Raw genomic sequence first — 17,468 nt, 5'->3', positions numbered from 1 at the left:
GTACTTTTTCTAGGCTAGTTACTGCCCTGAATCTTAATAAGCCTGCTAGCTAACAGTGCTAGATTATGATGTTTTAGGTTAATAAAAATTTCAGTGTAACATGAACCATAAAAGTTTTTTTCATTTGCTAGTTATTGCTCTATTAATTTTATTTACATTTTTCACTTTTAATCACACTTAAGGTATTATTATAAGATTTTAACAATCTGGAAAACAGTTTCTTTTGCATAGTACCATGCCACTGAAAGAATAAACTAAGCAGCACACTAAGAAACAAAACAAAATAAAAGAAACGAAAAAGAACAATTCAAGACTAACTGACAATTTAGGCATATGACATTCATGGTTTTTAATCCCTAATATAGTTTCAATATCTCCTGCATATTCCATGTAAGATGTACGTTAGTGTTGTTTTTGGTATTTCTTTGACAACCTTATTGCTTTCGTGTCAGCATGGTTTTATTTCTTTGTCTGTCTCTCTCTGCCCCTCCCTCACTCTCTCCCTTACTTTTCCCCCCTTCTTTCCCTACCTTTACTCCATTAACCTCTTTACACCTCTCTGTTTTACTTTATTCTTTTTTTCTTAACAAAAAATAATGTAACAAATATCTATATTCCTGCTTCACAGAATTGATAACTTGTACTTATGAAGAGGTTATGACCTACTGATTTTCTTTTTAATATGTAGCTATAATGGCAACTAATAGTATTCATTCAAACTTTTATTGAAAGATATGGTTGCAGTATATGTCTTTAAAAGTTCGTTCTCCAGAATGACATAGTAATTGTTAAAAGGATGAGCCTCATTCCCACTTCCCCACTCTCAATTCTCTAGTGTTAAAATTTCAAGACAATATTAGAACAACTCTTAAAGTTATTTTTTGTACGGTACATATAAATTTCATGAAGAAGCTGACATTTGAATATAGTCTTGAAGGTATTGAAAGTTCTGAATACAAAAATATGGTTGGAGAAGCATCTATATATGAAGAAGAAAGAGAAGCATATATTTTAATTTGGTTGGGTGTTGGATTACATGAAATGAAAGAATGGGAAACAAGGTTGAAATCCAACTAATGGACAGGCTATGGAAGTCATGTCCCTAAGTGCTGCGTTTTATCATGCTTACCATTGTAGTGAAATATATTGGAAAACATTTCCATAAAATTGAGGAGACTTTAAAATATAGTTATGGCAGTTAGCTACATATTTAATATTGCAGTAGTCAAAGTAGCAAATGACTTCTGGGGATTCATATTTTATGTATGGCAAGGTGTTTTAATTATGTGGACATTTTTCTTCTCTGTCAGATATAAAATTCCATCTATTTTCCCCTATTATTTAGGGGTATTGTTCTCCCATCTTTGCTCTCTTTATCTTTCTCTAGCTTTATCGAGGTACAATTGACAAATAAAAACAAGATATTTCACGTGTACAACATGATGATTTCATATATGTGTACATTGTGAAAGTGTTTCCCTCATCAGGTTAATCCATCAGCTCACAGATTTTTTTTTTTGGTGAGAACGTTTAAGTTCTCCTCTCTCAGCAAGTTTCAGTTACACAATCCATTGTTGTCAACTGTAGTTACCATGGTATACATTAGATCCTTAGACTGTAGTCATCTTGTAACTGAAAATTTGTACCCTTTTACAGAACTTTCCCTATTTCCCCCACCCTTCAGTAACTACTTTTTTATTCTCTGTTTCTGAGTTTGACTTTTGTTTTTTCAGATTCCACATAGAAGTGATACCATGTGGTATTTGTCTTTGTCTGGATTATTTTACTTATGATAATGCCCTCCAAGTTCATCCATGTTATTGCAAATGACATGATTTCATTCTTTTTAAAGGCTGAATGACATTCCATTGTGTATATATACACCAGATTTTCTTGATCCATTCATTCATTGATGGACACTTGGATTGTTTTTATATCTTGGCTGTTGTGAATAGTGCTGCTATGAACACATGACAGAGCTATCTCTTTGAGATATTGATTTCTCTTTGGATACATACCCAGAAGTGGTATTGCTGGATCATGTCGTAGTTCTATTTTTAATTTCTTGAGGAAACTCCATAGTGCTTTCCATACTGGCTTTATCAATTTACATTCCTACCAACAGTTTGCAGGGGTTCCCTTTTCTCCACATTCTCCCCAGCATTTCTTATCTTTTTTCTTTTTGATAAAAGTAATCCTAACTGGTGTATGGTGATAAATCATTGTTTTTAATTAATTAATTAATTACGGTTGTGTTGGGTCTTCATTGCTGCTCGCAGGCTTCTTCTAGTTGTGGCGAGTGGGGGCTACTCTTCATTGTGGTGCATGGGCTTCTCAGTGAGGTGGCTTCTCGTTGCAGAGCATGGGCTGTAGGTGTGTGGGCTTCAGTAGTTGCAGCACATGGGCTCAATAGTTGTGGCTCATGGGCTTTAGAGCACAGGCTCAGTAGTTGTGGCATACAGGCTTAGTTGCTCTGCAGCATGTGGGATCTTCCTGGACCAGGGCTCAAACCCGTGTCCCCTACGTTGGCAGGTAGATTCTTAACCACTGCTCCACCAGGGAAGTCCCATCATTGTGTCTTTGATTTGCGTTTTCCTGATAATCAGTGATGTTGAACACCTTTTCATGTACCTTTTGGCCATTTGTATGTCTTCTTTGGAAAAATGTCTATTTAGGTCCTTTGCTGATTTTTAAATTGGGTTATTTGGTTTTTTGCTCTTGAGTAGTATGAGCTCCTTACATATTTTAGATATTGACCCCTTACCAAATATAAGATTTGCAAATATTTCTTCCCATTCTGTAAGTTACCTTTTCATTTTGTTGATGGTTTCCTTTACTGTGCAGAATCTTTCTAGTTTGATGTAGTCTTACCTATGGATTTTTGCTTATGCTCGTCATGCTTTTGGTGCCATATCCAAAATATCACTACCAAGACCAATATCAAGGAGTTTTTTTCTCTATGTGTTCTTCTAGGAGTCTTATGGTTTCAGGGCTCACATTTTAGTCTTTAATTCATTTTGAGTTAATTTTTGTGTATGGTGTAAGATAGGAGTCTAATTTTATTCTTTTGCACATGGCTGTGCAGTTTTTCCAACACCATTTATTGAAGAGACTATCCTTTCCCCATTGTGTATTCTTGATTGTCATAAATTAATTGACCACATGAATATGCATTTATCTCTGAGCTCTCTACTCTGTTCCATTGGTTTATGTGTCTGTTTTTATGCCAGTACCATACTGCATGATTACCATAGCTTTGTAATGTTGTTTGAAATCCAGAAGTACAATGCCTCCAGCTTTGTTCTTTCTCAAGATTGTCTTGGCTATTTGGGGTCTTTTGTGGTTCCATACAAATTTTAGGATTATTTGTTCCATTCCTGTGAAAAATGTTACTGGAATTTTGATGGGGATTGCATTGAATCTGCAGGTTGCTTTGAGTAGTGTGGACACTTAAATGATATGAATTTGTTTCAATCCATGAGCACCGAATACCTTTCCACTTAGCTGTGTTTTCTGCAATTTCTGTCATCAGTGTCTTATTTTTAGTATACAGATGTTTTACCTCCTTGGTTAAATTTATTAAGTATTTTATTCTCTTTGCTGCTATTGTAAATGGGATTGTTTTCTTAATTTCTGTTTCTGATAGATCTTTGTTAATGCATAGAAATACAAGTGATTTTTTTACATTGATATTGTATCCTGAAACACTACTGAATTTATTAGTTGTAACAGTTTATGGTGGAATCTTTAGGGTTTTTAATCTATAATATCATGTTACCTGCAAATAAAGACAATTTTGCTTGTTCCTTTCTGTTTTGGATGCCTTTTATTTCTTTTTCTTGCCCAATTGCTTTGGCTAGGATTTCCTTACTGTGTTGAATGAAAGTGGGGAGAGTGGGCACCCTTGTTTCTGACCTTAGAGGAAAAGGTTTTAGTATTTCACTGTTGACTATAATGTTGGCTCTGGTTTGGAGTGGTAAATATGGAGTCCAAACCCTTTGCTCCTCAGGGAGAAGCTAGGAGTTGGGGGTTCTCTCCCAATTGTGTGGCAATGTGGTAGGGTAGGGTTTATGGTGAAAGTGTGTCTCAGCCTTTCCTGTTCATTTTAGTGTGGCTATTTTATCATTTGTCTAGTATGCGGGAGTCACTCACCTAGTTTCTGGATCTCTTTCAGAGGGAATGCTCCAAGTGTAGCTGTACAATGGGTGTGTCTGTGGGAGGAAGGAAGCTCAGGAACCTCTTATATTGTCACTGTAAGGGAGCAAAATGTCCACTCCAGAATGTCTCTTTGGCATGTGAATTATTTCAAGCGGAAAACATTCTAGGCCCAAAAGACTCAGGAAGAAACATTGACCTTCCTAATTTCCTAAAAGAATTCAGATAGAGGGCCTGTTCCCTAAACAGAGCTATCATCAGAGATATCTGCAAATATCGACTAGGTGTGGTGTGGGAAACTTGGCAGGGCCTACAGATCAGAGTCCACTCTGTGTCCCATTGTCTGTGTGGCCCAGCAGACACTTACGTACCAAACATTTGCTTTTCCATCTCCATATGAATTGCCTTTCTCCCCTTTGAAGTCCCAAAACACAACCCCCAACATCCTCTTTTGTCTTTAGCTGAAGATGGTATTTAAGGTGAGGACTTCTGCCATTGTGGTGAGTTACTCAGTTTTCCTGGATCTCTCTTATGTATGCGTGTTATTAAACTTCTGTTTGGTTTTCTCCTGTTAATGTGTCTCATGTCAGTTTAATTCTTAGACCAGTCAGAAGAACCTGGAAGGGCAGAGGAAAATTTCTTCTTCTCTGACACAATCTTGGTTAACCCTTGGGGGCAAAAAACAACTTTGCTCTCTTATTTTTTTTTTTTATTATTATTTTATTTTATTTTTTTGGGGGGTACACCAGGTTCAATCAACTGTTTTTATACACATATCCCCATATTCCCTCCCCTCCTTGACGCCCCCCCCTCGATTCCCCCCCACCCTCCCTGCCCCAGTCCTCTAAGGCATCTTCCATCCTCGAGTTGGACTCCCTTTGTTATACAACAACTTCCCACTGACTATTTTACAGTTGGTAGTATATATATGTCTGTACTACTCTCCCGCTTCTTCTCAGTTTCCCCTTCACCCCCCGCCCCCTCCCATACCTCGAGATCTCCAGTCCATTCCCTGTATCTGCTTCCCTGTTCTTGTCACTGAGTTCATCAGTACCATTTTTAGATTCCGTATATGTGAGTTAGCATACAATATTTGTCTTTCTCTTTCTGACTTACTTCACTCTGTATGACAGATTGTAGTTCTATCCACCTCATTACATATAGCTCCATCTCATCCCTTTTTATAGCTGAGTAATATTCCATTGTATATATATGCCACATCTTCTGTATCCATTCATTTGTTGATGGGCATTTAGGTTGCTTCCATGTCCTGGCTATTGTAAAGAGTGCTGCAATAAACATTATGGTACAAGTTTCTTTTGGGATTATGGTTTTCTTTGGGTATATGCCCAGTAGTGGGATTACTGGATCATATGGTAGTTCTATTTGTAGTTTTTTAAGGAACCTCCAAATTGTTTTCCATAGTGGCTGTACCAACTTACAGTCCCACCAACAGTGCAGGAGCGTTCCCTTTTCTCCACACCCTCTCCAACATTTGTTGTTTCCAGACTTTGTGATGATGGCCATTCTGATTGGTGTGAGGTGATACCTCATTGTGGCTTTGACTTGCATTTCTCTGATGATGAGTGATGTTGTTTGCTCTCTTATTTTAATGTAATCTAAGCAGAACCATTAGAAGCAACTATTAGGAATGCACACACACACACACACACACACATCCACACCCCCAACATACACACACATAAATACATACATATAAATACATACGGGACATAGCCAAGTAAAAAATCACTTTTAGATTGTCAACATTTTAACTTTTTTTGTACAACGTCTCTTTAGTGGATATTTGTACTCTTTGGCAGCCCAACATCTGAGCTCCTTGTCTGTACCTGAGGTATTTCTCACCTTATAAGTTTTGAGGATAGGCACAGCCCTCTCACCTCTACACAATCTAGGGGAAAAAAAAAGATACTTGTTTCAGCCTGTTTTGCTCTAGTGAATGGGCATATGATCTAAACTCAGACTTTGATGCACTTGTCCTGTACCTTGAATCAGAAGTTAGTGACCCAAAGAAATAAGGCCTACAGGGCACCTGTTGTAGTTGCAGGGAGTTGCAGGAGCTGTAACAGGATTGAATTTTCAGGGTTAGTAATGCCCATGATGCCAGAGGAGGTGGTTGTTCATTGTCCAGGAATAGAAATGTGCAGTCAGTGGTGTCCAGTGTTCACCAGTGCCATCAGTGGTGTCCTTATGAGACTAATCATGGCATGATTTTGACTGTGACGCCACAGCTGCTTAGACTTCCTTGTTCCTGCCAGTTGCCAAATCTGCTTCCTCAGCCCTCTTGGCAGGTTTATTGGTGATCGGATTTCCTTTTAATTTATTTTCTTGTTTAAATTAACCAAAGATACTTTCATTTCTTGCAACTAAGAATCCTAACTGCTGCAATATTCTTCTTTAATGTATGTAACTGAAAGTGACTATATTCAGTAAAATGTTTAGACATAGAGTACTATTTAGTAGCATTGGTTGCTTTTATAATAGTCTGAAATGTTCCATTTAAGAAATTACCTTTGATCCTTTTTTACTTTCACTGTGGTTTAGTGATTAGTAGGCTGATCTAGCAGCTGGTCTTGAATTCCTAATTAATTTTTTCATAGGCAAATAGGAACAGGGATTATGTAACACATAGAATTTGGCAAAAGCCATAAGATAATATCCTGGATAATGGAAAATCAGCCTGGAATAAATTCACTTGGTTTATACGTATATGAAGACTGTATTTAAACTTTGACTTACCCCTAATTCTGTTGATCCTTATAATGTGGGAACTGCTTATAGAGTTGATATTTCTCTTTATAATCCTGATTGTTTAGTGTTATTATAGCCTGTATCATACTTCTTATATTTCTGAACTGTGAAAAATCACTTTGCTTTCTGTGTCAAAGTTTTTTAAGTTTGGAAATGATGGAGAATAAACTAACCTCAAAGGTCCTCTCTAGCCTTAGCATTTAATGAGTTAATGAAATGTAATTTATTTCCTTTTTCTTCTAAAGTTTGAATGCCAACAGTACACTTATGATGCTGCATGGAGCAGAAGAGATTGGGTTTGTTGTTCAATGACCTCAAAATAGTCAATTTAAAACATACTATTGGGAAATATGTTAAAGAGCAAGTTCAAAAAGTGGCAGAATCTGGGGATATTCAGTAACTCATGTAGTTTATGAAAATCACTTGAAAAAATGAAAGCTTTGTATATTCACAGTTGGCATACTTGCAAGGCAGTAAAAGGCACTGGTCAACTCGATGATTGCTAGGGGGGTGGGATAGGAAGAGTGGAAGGGAGGCTCAAGAGGGAGGGGATATGGGGATATATGTATAAATACAGCTGATTTGCTTTGTTGTACAGAGGAAACTGGCCCAACAGTGTAAAGCTATTATACTCCAATAAAGACCCCCCCCCCAAAAAAAATTCCAAGACTACAATTCTTGGATTTGAATCCTGGCTCTTCCATTTATTGGCAGTGTGACCTTGGGCAAATTACTTAACCTCTCTGTGTCAGTTTCTTCATTGGTAAAATGGGGGTAAAAATAGAACTTACCTTATAGAGTTACTATGAAGATTAAATGAGTCTATACATGTAAAGATTCTGGAGTATCTAGAATGGTGCAAGATATATGGTACTCATTATTAGCAATTTTATTTTCATGTTATTACATAATTTCATATAGCTAAGATACATTTTGTTATTTTACTTATAATTCTTGCACAAGTCTTGAATTTGAGGGCATAGTTGCATGTATATCCAAAAGATATATTGTGCAGATCTGCTTAGTATTATCAATGAACATTTTATAGCATTCTGCTATTATTAACAGAGCAAATATTTTATAACTGTTAAATATTGCATTATCACTGGGATTCAGTACAGTTTTGGGCACAAAGATTATGTGGTTTGAAGCACATCCGTAATGAGTAGCTGTTTTTTAAAGAAGTTTTGGGGGGACTTCCTAGGTGGTGCAGTGATTAAGAATCCGCCTGCCAATGCAGGGGACACAGGTTCGATCCCTGCTCCAGGAGGATTCCACATGCTGTGGAGCAACTAGGCCCATGCGCCACAACTATTGAGCCTGCACTTTAGAGCCCGTGAGCCACAACTGTTGAGCGCATGTGCTGCGACTACTGAAGCCTACACGCCTAAAGCCCATGCTCCGCAACAAGAGAAGCCACGGCAATGAGGAGCCGGTGCACCACAACGAAGAGTAGCCCCCACTCACCGCAACTAAAGAAAGCCTGTGCACAGCAAAAAAAGACCCAACACAGCCAATAAAATAAGTTTATTAAAAAAAATTGTTTAAAAAGAAGTTTTGAGGTTTCAGATGCACATAGCTGATATGTTAATGTAAATGTAACTGAAGTTGCTCTAATAATAAACTTAACATTTCCTTAGATCCTATATAGATTTTGATCTTCTCTCTATTCTGTGTTGATTTTAGTAGAATATTGAAATACAAGGAAAGACAAAGAAAATAGCAATGTTGATCAAGAATATTGCTATCAGATAAGAATGTTTTAGCCATACATTCTTTCCAGTGCATTGATTTCACTGCTTATCTTGTTTTTTATAACAGGTTTATTTTATGCTTAATTATTCACCATAAATCTAGAGTCTTTTTTGTTAGTTCTTGGATTTTCTGTCTGGAAAAGTTTTGTCAAGCAGTACATTATAAATAATTTATAAATAATTTAAGAACATTTTCATAGTTTCTTTTCAGAAAATAACATAATTATCACTACACTTTTAGATTTTCATTCCAAGTGTTCAGCTAAAATGGCAGTTATTTTAGAGACCATTTCTTTAATCATTATATGTTTTATTGTGCTTCCCTTTTCAGGACCAGGGTTCTGATCAAGCAGGAAAGGAGAAAGCAAAAGGTAAAGAAAATATATTTTTATTGTGTCTCATAGTCTTATGAGAATAGTGATCTTTCTGTGCCTTTTTTAAGGCTGTTAGATTCACCTGAGTGAAATTGGAAGGCCATCTTTCTTTAGTCTCCTTCATTCTTGTAGATAGCTTAATTAGCAACCCATTTTTCTCAGAATTAAGGCAGAGAATTAAGGATCATGTTGATTCTCATTGTCATCTAGTTCCAGTATATTCCAAGTCTGACCACTTCTCACTAACTGGACTGTTAGCCCCCTTATGCACATCATCATTGTTCATTGCCCAGAGTACTGTAATGACTTTATAACCTATCTCCTACTTTAAAAAAAAAAATTATTACATTCACTGTATTGCATAGTACAGTTGAGCATGTATATGCCTTGCAACTGAGCAGTATATATCCCAGAGAAACTTCCACATGTGCACTTTGAGATACGTACATGCTTGTTTGAATCATTGTTGTTAAGTAGCAAACAAAAAGGAGAGAGAGAAGGAGAAAGAGAGGAAGAAGAAGGACAGGGTATGAGGAAGAGGAAAGGGAGCCCCGAAATGTCCAGGAGCAGTAGCATGGTTAGGCCAATTGTGGCATACCCAAGTAATGGCACAGCTGTGAAAACGTACCATCCTCAAGTAATTAATGTAGGTGAATCTCAAAAACAGAATGTTGAGCAAATGAAGCAACTCACAGATGAATACAAGCAGTGAGAGTCCATTTACGAAAAGGTCCAAACCAGTACAAAATGTATTCAAAGGTAGTAAAATTTAAAGAAAAGCAAGGGAGTGATTATGATGAACAGGATATTTGTTAACTCAATGAAATGATACCTTATTGTAAGTTTAACTTGTATTTTCTTGATTACTAATGAGGCTGTCTTTTCATTCAGGTTTTCTGTTTCATGAGGGGCTTTTCCAAGTACACTTTTCATTTTTTCTTTGGGTTGTTTATCTTTTTCTCATTGTGCCTTTATACATTTAGGAATTCTTTGTCAGTATATGTGTGCTCTGTAGCTTTTATTTTTACTTCCTTAATGATTTCTTTGAAGGAAAATTCTTCAAAGTTCAATGTCATTGAATTTATCAAAAAAAAATTTTTTTTGCTTTTTCTTTTATTCTTTTGTATTCTGTTCTTCACACAGCAGTTAGTATGATTAAAAAAAAAAACAAAAACCCAAAAGCCAGAATTTATCATTTCCCTGCTTAAAAGCCTCAGTTACTTTACATTGCTTTTAGAATAAATTTGATTTAACCAGAGCCTAAAAGGACCTGAAGGAACTGCATCCTGCCTGCTTCTCTGACCTTATTTTTTACTACTCGCCCTATTCATTGTATTTCAGCCACACTGATCTTTCTGCCACTCTTCTTCCCTTTCTCTCTTGAGATATTTTCATGTCTGGCTTGTCAATATTTGTATCTCAGCTAAATTATCTCTTAAATTGGCTTTCTCTGATCACTACATCTAAATAGCTCCCCACCCTCCAGTTACTCTCTCTTCAGTACTCTCTTTTATTCGTCACTCTTTTCAAAATCTGGAATTTTCTTATAAATGTGTTGATTCTGTTCTCTTTCCCCACCACCTATTAACATATATTCATAAAAAACGGATCTTATCACTTTTATTCATTCTGTACTTCCTGTACCTAGAATTGTGTGTAACATAGGCACTCAATACTAAATATTCTATGAATTTAGTCTGTCCCCAGACTGTTTTATAAAAAATAATCTAACTCCATTTGGATCATTCTTTTGAATATTTATAAGAAAGGAAAAGACTCATGGCCCTTTCCCAAAGTGTTGATCTCTAGTCATGTCACTTCCTTATTCTTTGAAAATTTCATACCTTCCTTTGTCTCCTCAACCCTCTCTTCCCCAATCCTGTTCTTTATCCCTTCATACTCATTAGATGACCTTTTCGCATGTTTCAGAGGAAATGGAAGCTATCAGGTGAGAATTATCTCAAATTTCTACCACCAATTCTGTAAACCATCTTACATCTTCACCCATCTTCTCTTGCCCTCTTGTAACTAAGGAAGTAGTTTCCTCTTGTCAAAGGAAGTTCTCTCTGTGATCTGGATTCCATTTACTTCTGCTTTCTTAGGGACCTCACTGCATCAATTACTTTACCCCTTTCTTGTATCTTCAGCCATTCTGGGTCAACTGGAGGCTTTGTATTGATATTCATACATACTCAATTCTCTCCTGTTAAAACAAGTAAAAGCTCTCTCTGGATCCTTTCCCTTTTCTGCTATGCCCCTTCACTCTTATCTCCCATTTGCTTCTCAGTATACTCCACTATACAGCTCTTGCTAATGTCAAAACTGAACTGCAGGTTGTTCAATTCCAAGGATGTTTTTCAGTCCAACTTACTTTTAATATGTCATTATTTCCTGCAGTTTTCCATTACCTCTATCTTTTCTTTTTGTAGGTGTGTGAAATATAAACAGACTATTTAACACTTCATAAAGTGGACAGTCTCCATTTGGAGAACTGCACATTCCTTTTATCTTGAAACAAGCTCTTACCTTGCTTTTTTTTTAAACACATTCTCCAGATTCTATTTCTGTCTCTCTAGCTGCTTCTTTTAAATGGCTATTTTCAAGTTAAAAATTGATTATTTTCTGAGTTTTTCTAATTATTTTCTACTCATCTCTACCAAATGAAACTTGATAGAAAAATTGAGCCTAACCTTGTCAGGTAAATCAGTTAGTCACATACCTTTGTTCTTTCTGGGAACACAAAAATTAGAGGTCATCGTGATGTCTGGAGTATGAGGATCCATTGTCTCCAGCAGTGTCCCCTGAAATAAAGACTTAACTCACTTTGTAGACAGTCTTTGTACTGTTCTTCCTTATTCCTGGAACCTTGTATTTTTACCCTCTAGCTTACTGTTGACTCATCTATCTATCTTAGAAATAATTTCCTAAGGAACCTTCCTTCTCCTCCTCTGCCTGACCTCCCACCACATACCCACAGGTTGACTACCCTTTTGGAGGATCCTATACCACCTACATTGTGTTGTAATTATGTGTGTCATTGTCTCTCTCACCATGGTCTTATTCATCATGGGGTATAGTGCCTTAAGATATAACATCTTAATTCCAAGGTATCATCAATTATAAGACCCATAGTCAGTTTTTTCATGGATAAAAAATATTTACATCCTGAAGGTACTGTCATTTCATTGCTGAACCATAGTGTGATCTATTCTAAGACATTTAAGTCCAATTTGGGATTGCAAATCACTCAAATTATGAACAGATATTTTTATCTGTGGTTAATTTTGCATAACAACTTGACATTTACTTTGTTACTTGATAACCGGTAAGTTTCTTACAATTCTTACAAGTTTTTTACAATCTTAAGTCTAAGTCTACAGTATAAAAGTCTATTATAATTAATGAATGACATTCTGAAAGGTTAATGTGAAAGAGCTTTAATTTCTCAGAAAAGTGATACTTCCTCTTTAGTTTTTTGCCATCTTGGACCTTCCTCATTTTTGATATCTATCATTTATAATCATTTTTATGGCATTATATTATGAATTATTAATGAAAAAGAAGATGTTTTCACAATTTGTTTTAGTGTTAGTACATAATAGTTGCTCAATAAATAAATTTTAAACAAATAAATGCCTTTGAACTTGGTAAATTAAGGATATAATCTGAAAGAAAAAGAATGAAAATAAGGAAGAATAATTAAGTTCAAACAACCAGGAGGAAAATAAATGCTGGATGAAAAAAAATAATTATGTACAAATCTGGTTTAATAAAAATTGGAGTCAAGGAAGTATAACAAAGGGAATAAAATTGACTTTGGCTGCAGATTGTTTCTCACATAGCTGCTTTTTTTCCTCCTCATCTCAGTTGACTTTTAATGGCACTCAGCTGAGAATATCTTTAAGGACTTTTATATCTATAGGATAGCGCATTTTGTAAAAAAAAAAATTTTTTTAGCCTGTCAGATATGTTTTATCAGATTTTTAAAAACTTGCTACATTCAGATAATTTTTGATACCTGTGAATGGCTTTATAAAGTTCTGTTTTAAAGGTATTGCATTTAACAAGAGAAAGATTATAAGAGGCTGTGAAATTTAGACTCTTTAGGCAAACTGCAAGTTATTGATTGATTTTAATTTGTAAACATATAAAGTGTGTGTCACAAGAATATGAATATATCAATTATTTGATTGTATTATTGCTTTTTATTATTTATGATTCTGCCTGAAACATAATAACTTTATTTATAATTACTTTAGGAATATTTTGAAAAGAAAAGGTTAAAATCAAAAATGAAATTACTGGGAGTTTTATCCCCTGTCAAAAATTCTACTGTCAGTTTAGACCTCCTTAACCTGTATATGGTAAATCAGATATCTTGCCAGAAGAAAATGCCTGGTAAGTTTTTCTAATACCATTTTGTTTTGATTCTGATGTGATTATAAGATTTAGTTCTCTAATAAGTGTAATTTTAGAACTCAAAGAATGTGGAAAGTAAACTAATGTTAAAACTTGGTTGCCTGCTTAAGTAAGATTTGTTAATTTTTGCTTAAAATCTTTTGTTACTTAATCAATTTACTTTTATTTTTAGGTCGTATAAGTGTTATGTAAAATTAATTTTATAAGGTATGGTTAGATTTATTACAGTGCAGCTGTTTCAATTATTATATTATTCTGTCTAGGCCGATAGTTACCAAAGTTTAGCTAAAGAGCAGGAAATAAATGTATTTATTGTCTTATACTATTTAGAAAATTTGTTTGAAAGGAAGAGCTGAAAAGATTTTTGTCTCAATGATTAGTTTCCTATCTCAAAACTTGAAAAATTTCTTAGGCACTCCTTAGGTATTAACTGTAGTAGGCTAATACTTCAAAATAAAGTTCATTTTGGCCTGCACTTTGATTCTTTAAGTAAATAAAAGGTTTAATCAGAGTAGTTTTTTTCTTTCTCAAGGGAACTTATGTCTGATATTTAATTTTTAAAACAAGTGCTAAAATGAGAGCTTAAGAAATAAGAGAGTTTATAAATGATGGATAGATATTGATCATAATCTTAGTATCCCCTCTTTTCCTTTCTCTGCCATTTTTGTTTCTCCCTCCATAGATGGCAGTTTACACAAGTAAAAAACTTTTACTGTAGTAAAAGTAAACACATTACTCATGGACTTTGGGAATAAAAACTTTTGTTGTAAATCTGTTTGATAAATTTACCTTTTATTCTCTTCACTTATATAATATGATGTTATCAACTATAGTCACTACATTTTACATTAGATCTTCAGGCCTTAATCATCATACAACTCAAAATTTGTGCCCTTTTACCAGCCTCTCCCTGTTTCCCCTACTCGCCAGTCCCCAGCCCCAGGAAACCACTTTTCTATTCTGTGTTTCTATGAGTTTGACTTTTTTTTTAAAAAAGATTCCGAATGTAAGCAATACCATGCTGTATTTGTTTTTGTCTGGCTTATTTCACTTAGCATAATGTCTTCAAGGTCCATCCATGTTGTCACAAATGGCAGGATTTTCTTCTTCCTCAAGGCTGTAGACTATTTTATTTTATGTATATACCATATTCTCTTTATCCATTCATCCATTGACAGACACTTAGGTTGTTTCCATATCTTGGCTATCGTGAATAATGCTTCAGTGAACATGGGAGTGCAGATATGTCTTCAAGATCCTTTTTCCATCTCATTTGGATACTTACCCAGAAGGGGATTGCTGAATCATGTGGAACCAATTTATATTAAGGAACCTCCATAGTGCTCTCCATAGTGACTGCACCAATTTATATTCCCACCAACAGTGCACAAGGGTTCCCTTTTCTCCACAGTCTTGTCAACACTTGTTATTTCTTGTCTTTTTGATAATAGTCCTTCTGACAGGTATGAGAAGATGTCTTATTGTGGTTTTGATTTGCATTTCCCTAAAGATGACTGATGTTGAGCACCTGTTGGCCATTTGTGTGTCTTCTTTGGAAAAATGTCTATTCAGGTCCTTTGCCCATTTTTAAATTATTTTGTTTATTTTTTTGCTAATGAGTTATGTGAGTTCTTTATACATTGTGGATATTAACCCCTTATCAAATATGTAATTTATAAATATTTTCTCTCGTTCCATAGGTTGCCTTTTCATTTTATTGTTGGTTTCTTTTGCTGTGCAGTAGCTTTTTAGTTTAATGTAGTCTCACTTGTTTATTTTTGCTTTGGTTGCCTTTGTTTTAGTGTCAGATCTGAAAAATTATTGCCAAGATGGATGTCAAGGAGCTTACCCTTTATGTTTTCTTTTTGGAGTTTTATGGTTTCGAGTCTTATAATTTTTACTTTTTTTTTTTTTTTTTGGCCACGCTGTGTGGTATGCGGGATCTTAGTTCCCCAACCAGGGATCGAACTGCTACATTGGGAGCTTGGAGTTTCAACCACTGAAACGCCAGGAAAGTCCCTCAAGTCTTTTTTTTTTTTTACTCTCTATTGGAGTATAATTGCTTTACAGTATTGTGTAAGTTTCTGCTGTACAACAAAGTGAATCAGCCACGTGTAACGTATATCCCCATATCCCCTCCCTCTGGAGCCTCCCTCCCATTTAATCCATTTTGAGGTGATTTTTGTGTCCGGTGTAGGATAGGGTTCCAGTTGCATTCTTTTGCATGTATTGTCCGATGATGAATTTACCTTTATGTATTTTCTTTCTCCCTGACTTTCTTTTCACTTACGCATTCAACATATGTTTACTGAATACCTACCATAAGTATTGTGTTGGATGCTGGCAAAAGAATAGAAAGTGACAGGGTCAGGACATGATACCCCAAAAATATGGCACCTTGTCATGTTGAATTTTAAGCTGAAGGAATTTGAGAAGCAGCATGTGCAGGAAGGATTCTCATGTAAGTGGTAACCTATACCCGGAGGAAAGGAACATATTTATTTCCAAGACAGAGGGACACTGAGAGGAATCTAAATGAACAGGACTGTTGTTTCCCCCAATTTACTACACTTTGCTGCTTATACCCTTTTTTTGTCCTATCACATTTTCTACAACTTTCCATTCTTTATCAAACCTAGCATAAAAATGCTCAGGTTTAAACCCTTCTTTGGGTCTTTATTTTCTTATGAAGTTTTCTACATAAAACTTATATTAAATAAATTTATATGCTTTCCTCTTGTTAATCTGTCTTTTTTACGGGGGCCCCAGCTGGGAGTTTAGAGAAGTAGAGGGTAGAGATATTTTTACTCTTCTAAAAAGCAAGACTTTATTAGTAAGGACTCGTGGCTGCAGATGACATTTAAAAATATATACTTACTTAATATTATGAACTGGATGTTTTGTGTCACCCACTCCAAACTCATATACTGAAATATTAAGCCCTAATATTATGGTTGAGGAGGGACCTTTAGGAGGTGATTAGGTCATGAGGGTGGAGCCCTCATGAATAGAATTGTACACTTACTAAAACTAAAGAGACCCCAGAGAGCTCTCTCTCCCTTTGTACTATCTGAGGACCCAGCGAGAAGACGGCTGTCAGTGAAACAGGAAGCAGGCCCTCACCAGATACCAAATCTGCCAGCACCTTGATCTTGGACTTCTCAGTCTCTAGACTGAGAAATAAATTTCTGTTGTTTATAATCCACCCAGACTATGGTATTCTGTTACAGCAGCCTTGAATGGACCAAGGCACTTAACTAAAAGGAAGGGCAGTGTAGCTAGGCCTCAGAGACTGCTTGAATCAGGGACTTGAATACAACCAAGAGTCTTTCTCACTTCAGATATTATCTTCATTCTCTCAGACTGTCTTCATCATTGAGGCTTAAAACCTTACCTTAAAAAACTAATAGTGTTCATCTCTCCTAGTTTTGCCACCAGGGAAATACTGAGAGTTGTTTCTCTGGTTCTGAACTTTAAAAAATTCCACTGGAGGGATGTTCCTTGCCTTGCTGGTGCCAGGGCCCAGCACTGGAACAATTACTTATAACTGGAGGGAACAATTATTAATTCTTCTTGGTTCAGATGGCTGCTGCTCCACCAATTATTTTTTCCAGAAAGGCAGAGTTTTATAAGATGATAGAAAGTCTCCACTAGAACTGTATAGTTGGTGCATGTGTAAAAAGCATTTCCCAGAAAAGAAGAGCTGTTGAAAGTACTGAACAGACAAAATAGAGACTTCTTCTATAAAGAGAGACAAGGATTCTGCTTCTTTAAAGCTTAAAAATCTACTGAGGGAAATAATAGAGTTAATCAAGTACAACAAACTATAGTAAGTGCTATAATAGAGAAGTTATATAGTGCTATGGGAATGTATAAGAACATCTGATATAGTCTGGGGGTCAGGGAAGTCTTGGAGGAATTAAAAAGTAGAAGTGAATTAGTAGAGCCCCTTTCAGGAGGAATATATAAAATGATGAAAAGAGATGATTTGAAT

General features: G+C 35.7%; 1 protein-coding gene across 1 annotated transcript in view; it reads left to right on the top strand.

Annotated features, from left to right (window-relative positions):
• Positions 1-9,016: 9,016 nt before the first annotated feature.
• C12H12orf40 (chromosome 12 C12orf40 homolog) overlaps positions 9,017-17,468 on the top strand; it is a 57,950-nt gene continuing 49,498 nt past the window's right edge. Inside the window, 2 exon segments of the mRNA XM_057703476.1 lie at positions 9,017-9,052; positions 13,315-13,453. Coding sequence (XP_057559459.1) covers positions 13,348-13,453 — 106 coding nt within the window. The 5' untranslated portion in view covers positions 9,017-9,052; positions 13,315-13,347.

This window comes from Hippopotamus amphibius, chromosome 12, assembly GCF_030028045.1.
Source record: "Hippopotamus amphibius kiboko isolate mHipAmp2 chromosome 12, mHipAmp2.hap2, whole genome shotgun sequence".
In the NCBI taxonomy this organism is placed as follows: domain Eukaryota; kingdom Metazoa; phylum Chordata; class Mammalia; order Artiodactyla; family Hippopotamidae; genus Hippopotamus; species Hippopotamus amphibius.
Note: the sequence above shows the minus strand (reverse complement) of the source record. Positions and strands in the feature narration are given on the sequence as shown.